Consider the following 8,510-nt stretch of genomic DNA (forward strand, 5'->3'; position numbering starts at 1 on the left):
CTGACTCTTTATTAATTAGCGAGGACGTGTATTCCTCCTATTTCTTTTTAAATAACTGTTTTAGATTCCATAAAAACATCTAGCCCTGTCTGCTGACATGCTGTTTCCTACAGGATTCCATAAGCAGACTCTTCTACAACTTAAACCTTACAGAGAGCAGTTTGCACATGGGCAGCATAAGGTTTTTTGTGAGGCTGGACCAGTTCTTTAGCTTGCTGCCCAAGGCTTTCAAAAGCAGGCACTAAAAATGTATGTGGAAAGCTTTGGAGTTTGGACCTATTTTGGAATTTGGCTTGAGGCATAAAGTCTTAAGGGATATATCATAGAGAAGTAGGACTAGAAGGGACTTGAGGCAGGAAGCATGGGACTGAGCTGCCCAGTTTATTATTATTTCAGTTTGCAGCAGTAGAGATTCACAGAGGCGGTTTTTCAGCCGATGCATTTGACTCAGTGTTGTCCTGTCCCCTTGTAACCTCAATTGTCATACCTGATTAATTATTGCATCCAGAGTGTCTGTTTGCAAATGGCAGCCAGAAAGTGGCACCCAGCACTTACTGACAGTACTCGGGTACCTGAGGATGTATGACCCAGCAATACCCCCAAGCTGAGGATTGTGTGTGATAAGATTGTAAAGCTGCTGCTGGTGAGTCTGTTGGAGGTGCCAACTCCACATCAGCAGTGAACACTGTCTGTCTCTTCTAGTTTGTGGTATTGAGTGATGTGGTATGTTTTATTCTGGGAAATGGGAAGCCAGGCTGTATCTAATAGTTCAAGTATGAAATTTTCCCAGACTGGACTTAGTCATGTTCAGGTTTCCTAGAACTGCCTAGTGCAATGTAGCTCAAACTCAAATTGATCCTGAAAGCTCTGGACTTCTTTTTTTTTAAGAGCTCTTTTGTTTCCCCTCCCTGCCCCTTTTCCTGTTTTCAGGAGCATTCACCTGTCCCTCTGAGCTCTGCACATGGAGCTGATGTTCTTTGAACTGTTGGCCTTGTGTTTTTGTGGCTATGTACACCCTTAGATTTACGATGTGAATGAAAGTGAGGCTACAATCTCAGGGGAAGGGTGCTCTAGAAAACGACTTGCAGTAAGCAAGAATCTCCCCTAGGTGGTATGGTAAGTTTTAGAATACAGTGAACTCCGCTTGGATGAAGATCAGATAAATGCATAATTCATTTAACTATAAGCTGGTCTCGTTTTCCCCTGTTGCTTGCATTATAACAAACACTGGCTTCCGTGCATAGAATGACTTTATTCAGGTGGTCTTTGCCTTTGTTAAACTCAAGGCATCCCTTGGAAAATGCCAACTCCTAGTTTTCATCCTTTTTGACTAGAAACAAGTAATTCTTTTGTTGGCAAAGAACTTGGATCTTTCTACCACAAGGCAGAATGCTTTTAACACTATAGATTCCTATTTGAAATCTCTGGGTTTATCTTGCAAGTTGCACCTAACATTGCGCACCCAGGGGTGCCATGAAGGGGTCTCAAGGCACCCCTGGGTGCCATGGCACCCTAGTTGAGCATCACTCATAGATTCATAGACATTAGGGGCTGGAAGGGACCTCCCAAGATCAAGTCCAGCCCCCCTGCCATAGGCAGGAAGTCTGCTGGGGTCAAGTGACACCTGCAAGATAAGCATCCAAATGCCATTTGAATGAGTCCAGAGTAGGTGCTTGCAGCACCTCTGGGGGGAGTCTGTTCCAGACCCTGGATGCTTAGACCATAAAGAAGTTTTTCCTCATGTCCAGTCTAAATTGGCCTTCCAGAAATTTGGGGCTGTTAGACCTTGTTATCCCATGGGGAGCCCTGGTAAATAAGTGTTCTCCCAGCTCCTGGTGCACCCCCCCCTTATGTACTTATAGGCTGCCACCAAGTGTCCCTTGAGCCTTCTCTTCAGGCTGAAGTCCCATGTCCCTGAGCCTCTCCTCAAGGCTTACTCTGTTGGTCTTTGATCATGCAGGTGGCTCTCCTCTGGACTCTCAAGCTTATCCTCATCCCTCCTGAAGTGGGGGTCCCCAAAACTGGATGCAGTACTCCAGCTGCAGCCTCACTAAGGCCGAGTAGAGCAGGAGGATAACATCCCTGGTTTTGCTTGAGATGGATCAGTGGATCCATACCAGAGTCTGGTTTGCTTTGCTGGCCACAGCATTGCTTGGATGGTGTATGTTCATCTTGTGGTCAATCGAGACCCCCAAGTCTCTTTCAGTCATAGTACTAGCAAGTGTAACACTGCCAAGCCTATACGTATGATGCTGGCTTTTCCTCCCGAGGTGGAGTACCCTGCACTTCTCTGCGTGAAATGCCATCAGGTTTTGGTCCACCTACCTTGCAAGCCTGTCCAGGTCAGCCTGTATCCCCAACCTGTTCTCCAGTGCAACCGCCTTCCCCCGTAGTTCAGTGTCATCCGCAAACTTTGGCAGTCTGCATCTGATGCCCAAATCCAGATCATTAATGAAAATGTTGAAGAGTACTGGCCTGAGTACTGAGCCCTGAGAGACATCGCTGGTCACCTCGTGACATGTTGATTTGCTCCCATCAACCAGTACTCTTTGGGTCAACCCCAGAGCCAGTTCCCTTTTAGCCCTACTCTTTTTACTTTTGCAACAGAACTGTAGGTTGTTTTAACTGTATAACTGATGAAATGGGCTCTGAGTCCTCTATATGAAGGCTTTCCGAAGCAGCCTTGATCTCACTGGGTCCTATCAATTTCAAGACTGCTACTAGAGGCCTAAGATCCTCTGAGAAACAAGGTAAGAGGCTTAGCCCGGGCTGTACTTGTAGTTAATAAGCATTGTTGCGTATTAATTCCTGATAAGGGCTTTTTCTTTAGTCCCAAGGCCATGCAGAGTATGCTGTATTTGAGCCAGAGAGGGGCTGGAATGGAATATGTGTGTCTGTATCCCAGCAGGGCAGTTTTGCCTGAGGTTAAAGCAAGCTAACATAGCAATGGTGGTGAAGACTGAGGTCGTGTGATCTGCATTGAGGCAGTAAGAATTAGGTTTTTTTAGAAAGCCCAAACTGATGAGGACCAGTTTGTAGAAAATTTATGCTTCAGTAATAGATTTGTAAAAACCATTTGCTCCAGTGTTACTTTCTAGCTGGCAAAAACTAAGTTTGTTTGATTTATTAATTTTTTTAAAATTTTTTCTTCTAGTGATGTTTTTGCCCAAGAAAACAAAAGACAAGGAGATTGAATCCAAGAGTCAATGCATTGAAGGAATTAGTAGGTTGATTTGCACAGCAAAACATCAGCAGAATATGCTGCGAGGTAAGCAAACTATTTTTTCATTTCAGGGTGAGTGTTTTATTGGTAACAGGTGGGTTTGCTGATATTGAGCCAACCCCCAGTCCCGCTGCCTGTTGGCGAATCTGATGTTATGCTGGTCTGTGGCACAAAGTAGACCTGGATCTGGCTGGAGCAAGAGTCTTCAGATGCAAGGAAATCCACAGGTGGCATAGAGCCATCATGGGGTCATTTGTAGTGGAAACGGTATGTGGTAGTTTCCTTAGTGATTTTTCTGGATGCTGAAACAGCCTCTAGGCATGGTTTAAAGCGGTGGTGGCCAGCTGTTTCCACAAGTATCCTGCAAATTTAAGCCCTGCCCTGCACCCCCTCATGCCCTTCCCCAGTGCCACTCTGACCCCTGCTTCCCAGAAGTGTACCTGACAGTTTGTGCCCTGGGGCACTAGAACAGAGGCAGGGAAGCTTGGGTCTTCCACTGTGTGGAGCCGAGTCCAGGCAGGATGCTGCTGCAAGAGAAAACACTGCAGTTTTATATGAGTGAGGGTCCAAAGCCCTGAATTTGGTAGTGACTGCGGGGCCAGTAAAGGGTTAACCTGACTTCAGTGATGACTCCTTGTACCCCACTTTATTCTGTGTGGCCAGAGGCTCCAGCCCCTTGCCTGCCCCTCCCTCCTTCCATTCTGGTGCCTCCCTTTACTGAGCACCCAGGGCTAGTGCCACACAGCAGCTGCCCATGCCACTTGTGGAACAGGTGCTACAGGTTGTGTCCTGGTTTAAACTAACCTTGAGGTTACTCTAAAACTGGGTTCTCAATTTAGGGACTGCCAGCAGGCTCAGATGCACACAACCCTTTTCCTTCATGGCTGGGTGGAGGGATGTTCTGAAACTCTTAGCAACATGGGGTTACAGCTTGGAAAAGGTTGAAAATCATTGTTCAGAGCCATAATGGAAGCCAGGCTGGGAACAGCCTGCATCAGGATGCCAGCACATCAGGTGCATCATAGCTTTAAGCTTTGTAGCTGGAAAATGGAGGCTTGGAGGCTGATGCTACCGTTGGCTCTGCTCAAGTGCTGGCAAATCTGCAAGTTTTTTTTTCTATGAGCAGTTCCAGCTTCTGCATCCAGCAGTGAGGCTGTACCAGTCCTTGAGCCCAGGCCAACCAAAGCCCATCACAACTTCACCCATCCTCCTTGCTAGATATGAGGGTCCCTTAGACCAGCTTGTGAAAGCCTTCAGGAGATTCTGGTCTACCAGGCTTCCCTCATGGCTCCCAGGGTAGACCAGAAGTCTAGTTTGAGCCCTCTCTACTTACCCAAGTCACAACTGCAGAAGAAAGCCTTAAAGGTGTGTAGGGAAGAGGGATAGGCTTCTGGTGACTGGCTTGTTGTTGACAGAAGAGTCCTTGAGATTTATATTCTCACCCAGACTGCTACTGATTGTACCTGCTCATGTGCCGAAGAGGCCCTGCAGACACCTTGGATCTGCTTGGCTACAGCAGATGGCCTGAGAAGAGACTTTCCCTGCAGGCATCCACAATATCTCCCTGTTCTCCCTCGGCAGTGCTGGCTACTTGCTCTCCTTTTGTGAAAGCCATGTTTTCTAATTCCCACCACTCCCTTCTCATAGGGCATAGGCACATGGCTTCCTGCATAGTGGAAGAGGGCAACACTACGTCAGCCCTTTCTTAACAAGTGCCTGTGTGCTTGAAAGCGAAAAGTGAAAGCGAACCTGCAGTAGCTAATCCCTCTTCCATTTAATGCTCTGCAGGTCAGTTTCTACCTTCTTGCAGGGTAGCAATATGTATATTAGTGGCTACTGCAAATCAGCTGATCTGCAGCAAAGCCCCACTGCCCTCTTACTCTGTGGTAAGTTGTGTGCCCTTCTCTTAAGTTTTCACTCTTCCTTATGCACATGTTGCTTCAGGAAACTGTCTGTGAGGCCAAAGGGTCTAGAGATGATCACTGTTGTCCAAGTAGGCGTAAATTGCAAGGTGGTAGCAGGTACAGGACAGCCAAACCCGGCATGACTAAGCCCATGTTCCCCTTAGGTCATGTATCTCTTCATCAAAGAATTGGTAGGAAGTAACAGTGAAGGGCAGAGGTGCATGTCTGCTCTGTTGCCGAATTGGAGCCTGCTCCAAGGGCTTCCCCTGGAAGATGGAGGCAGTGTGGCCTAAGCAGCATCACCACCCCCAGTGCTCTAAAAGCATGAGTTAGGCACTCAAAATGGCAATACTCTTAAAGGTTAGATGTTAGACCTTGCAATTTTGCTTTCTGGATTTTGAACTCTTAGGGATCACATTCCTATGGCTGCTTCTGCAGCCAAGAGGGCAAGGCACCTTTTGAAATGAAACCCAAGATGTTTGTGCAATGCCAGTTTGGGACCTGAGTCTTTCAGCAAAACCCCTACTATTGTCAGACTCATGCAAGAGATGGCAAAACTTCCTATGTTCTCTGCCTCCTGCTACCAACACAAAATAATCATCAGCCCCACAACTCTGAGAACTAGGCAGGTCAAGCAGGGACTGCAGGCTATCTGATGAGAACCAAGGAGATGAAACCTGGTGTCAGTGACTCATGGATTTTGAGTACTGAATTTTGCAAAGTTAAAGATTGCCCTGCTTCTCCAAAGCTGACAAAGTGCCTAATAGAAAGAAGCAAGGACTGTGAGCATCTTACAAAGTAGCATAAAGTTAAAGTTCATCAGCATAAAGTGGCTACAGTGTTAGTCTTGTGGGACTCCACTAGAAACTGCAGAATAAAAGCTGCAAGCATCCCCATGTGGCTCAAGTTGCTTGTAAATTCCAAGTGTAACTGATAAGTCAGGAGGTCTGTTTTAGTTCATCCTTTTAATTCTAGCTCAGGGGAGTTCAGGCTGCTAATGTTACTGGATATTTGTCACTTCCCAGAACAAATGCAATTGCACAGTCTGCTGTATTCTTTTCTTTTTAAAAAAAATCCTTAAATTCTCAGTTAAAAATCCAAACTGATAAAACCAGACCTGGAAAAGACATGCAGCTAATATTATATTGATAATGCCTTGCTCAAAAAAGTTTGGGAATTGGTTAGTAAAGTACAAGAGATCAAATGACAGTGAAATCAATAGGTTCCATTACTGCTGTAATAGAAACTACAGGTAACTGCTTCTGGAACAAGGGTCCATCTTGTTTGTTTTAGCCAGGACCTGGATTTGATGCTTGATAGCAAGAAGAGAATGTTTGCATAATGCATGTAGTCAGTTGCCATGATGATCCTATTGCCAAGGGTGGGCAGCCAGCAGAGTGCTGGCGTCTTACCCATCTGAGCTGCAGAGCAGCTTGAAGCATGAGATTTGATAAGGTCTCTCTTCTAGTTCTCCTGCTCCCTTGCTGCCTTTCCCATTCCTGGTACTAACTGAAGCAGGAGGATGCCCTGGCCTTGAGGGATTTGCTAGTGCAATGGTTCCTGCTTAGTGCTCTTTAACCTACTTCCATGTTTTTATCCTTTCCCACCCACAGTCCTGATTGATGGTGTCGAGTGGAACGATGTGAAGTTCTTTCAGCTGGCAGCGCAATGGTCCTCCCATGTCAAGCACTTTCCCATCTGCGTATTTGGACACTCCAAATCCAATTTCTAGCCGCTTTCAGCGGAAGGGCTTTCTGCCTGTCTGGAGACTGCACGCCTGCCCAGGAGCCAGGAATCTGAGTGCCAACTCTGACTCAAGTCACTCTGCTCTCTCTCCTGCAGATTACTTACAGATGTGATTACTTTTGAATTACTTTTTTCTATTAATTCCTGAGTTTACTACAAGGGAAGGAAACCCCTTAAAAGCAAAGCAAAAAACAATCCCAGTCTTAAAGTAGAAATGTGCTGATAACATGGAAATTAATAGGGGAACCTCCAGAAGTGGAGCGACCTGCCTGAAACCTCTTAGAACTTAAGAGCAGATAGCTGAATAACTGCACTGCTTATTAACCTGAAACCTCATTGGTGTGTTTGGGGCTGGGGGTTCTGGATTGGGTTAAATGGTTTTTGTGAGTTGCTGGAGGAAGGGGTACAGGTGGCTGGGTGCAGGTGCTATGACCTCCTTCAAATTTGTGGAGAAATTTCCAACACTTCCTCTGTCCTGCCCCTGAAAGAGTCAAGAGTAGTTTGGTACCAGATAGCTTGTATGCCAAGACTGAAGTATGGGTCTGTCAACCCCCCCCCAACTCTAGAATAGGGGAGAGACTAGAAATTGTCCACAGGGAGGGCACTTCAGCATGGTGGTGCTGAAGTCCAGCTATTGAAACAGGCAGGTTTGTTCATTCTTATACCTAACTAAGGTTGGGCAGAGACTGAAGTGTATGACACTAAGTTAGTTCAATGAAATCCCACTGTCCCAGATCTATCCCATAACCAAACCAAGCCAGTCACAATGCCCCCTGCAGCTGGATGCTGCAGTTGAAGAACACCAATTCAGTGGGGTTGCTGCTATTTAGTTTTTCACACAGGTTATTTACTTGTCAATAAAACATTGTCCAGTCTCTGAAGGGAAATGGATTCTTTTGTAGCTGCAGATTTTTTTTTAATGCTTTTTAAAACTGTTAATTAAGTTGCCAAAAAACAAACTACAGGAAAGATGAGTTGCTGTCTTATAGGTCTAGTGACTAGCTCCTGAGCTGCCTGAGCCCTTACACATGACCAGCTGCAGTTTCAATACCAGCTACATTGACATCCATACAGCAAAGCACACATGCATGTGATGGCACATAACACAGGCTCACAGAAACTGTTCCACTTTCACACTGTCCCTCAGGTAGTGCCTGCTGGGGTCCCCCTCATACACTCCTAGCTACCTGCCAAGACCTAAATTCCTTGTTCCAGAAGTGTAAGTTGCTGCTGCTTTTTCAGAGAGGGGTAGCCATTCTGTAGAGCAAGGTCTTTTGACAGCAGGAATACACAACTTGCTTCTCAGTAGTTTCCAGGTGTCCTGGGCATGGATTGCATCTCTCTTGGGGTTTGTCTTCTCCTTGATTTAATTTTTTGACTGCATCAATACACCAGTGGAGCACAGCGCACCTTTAACCACCCAAGACATTTGCCTGCGTAGGACCCATCCTGCCAGGTGCTGAAGGCTGTAACAGAAATTGAAGGCTCAGAAGGCACTTGGCACTTCTCATGACCCAGCACTTAGATATGGACTTCATTGTCCTCATCCACTGCTTTCTGAGTGTTGCTTCCCATGGGCTTTTTGCTGTGGGAAGGGATTTTACCACAACAGCATGTAAGGCTTTAGTGGAGCGGAG

General features: G+C 46.1%; 1 protein-coding gene across 1 annotated transcript in view; it reads left to right on the forward strand.

Moving 5' to 3' along the window:
- PACS2 (phosphofurin acidic cluster sorting protein 2) overlaps nt 1-7,422 on the forward strand; it is a 114,803-nt gene extending 107,381 nt beyond the window's left edge. Inside the window, exons 24-25 of the mRNA XM_019528356.1 lie at nt 3,155-3,268; nt 6,741-7,422. Coding sequence (XP_019383901.1) covers nt 3,155-3,268; nt 6,741-6,859 — 233 coding nt within the window. The 3' untranslated portion in view covers nt 6,860-7,422. The remainder of the gene's footprint in view (nt 1-3,154; nt 3,269-6,740) is intronic.
- Nucleotides 7,423-8,510: the final 1,088 nt, after the last annotated feature.

Source organism: Gavialis gangeticus, unplaced genomic scaffold (genome assembly GCF_001723915.1).
Source record: "Gavialis gangeticus isolate Ggan-Ray unplaced genomic scaffold, GavGan_comp1, whole genome shotgun sequence".
In the NCBI taxonomy this organism is placed as follows: Eukaryota; Metazoa; Chordata; order Crocodylia; family Gavialidae; genus Gavialis; species Gavialis gangeticus.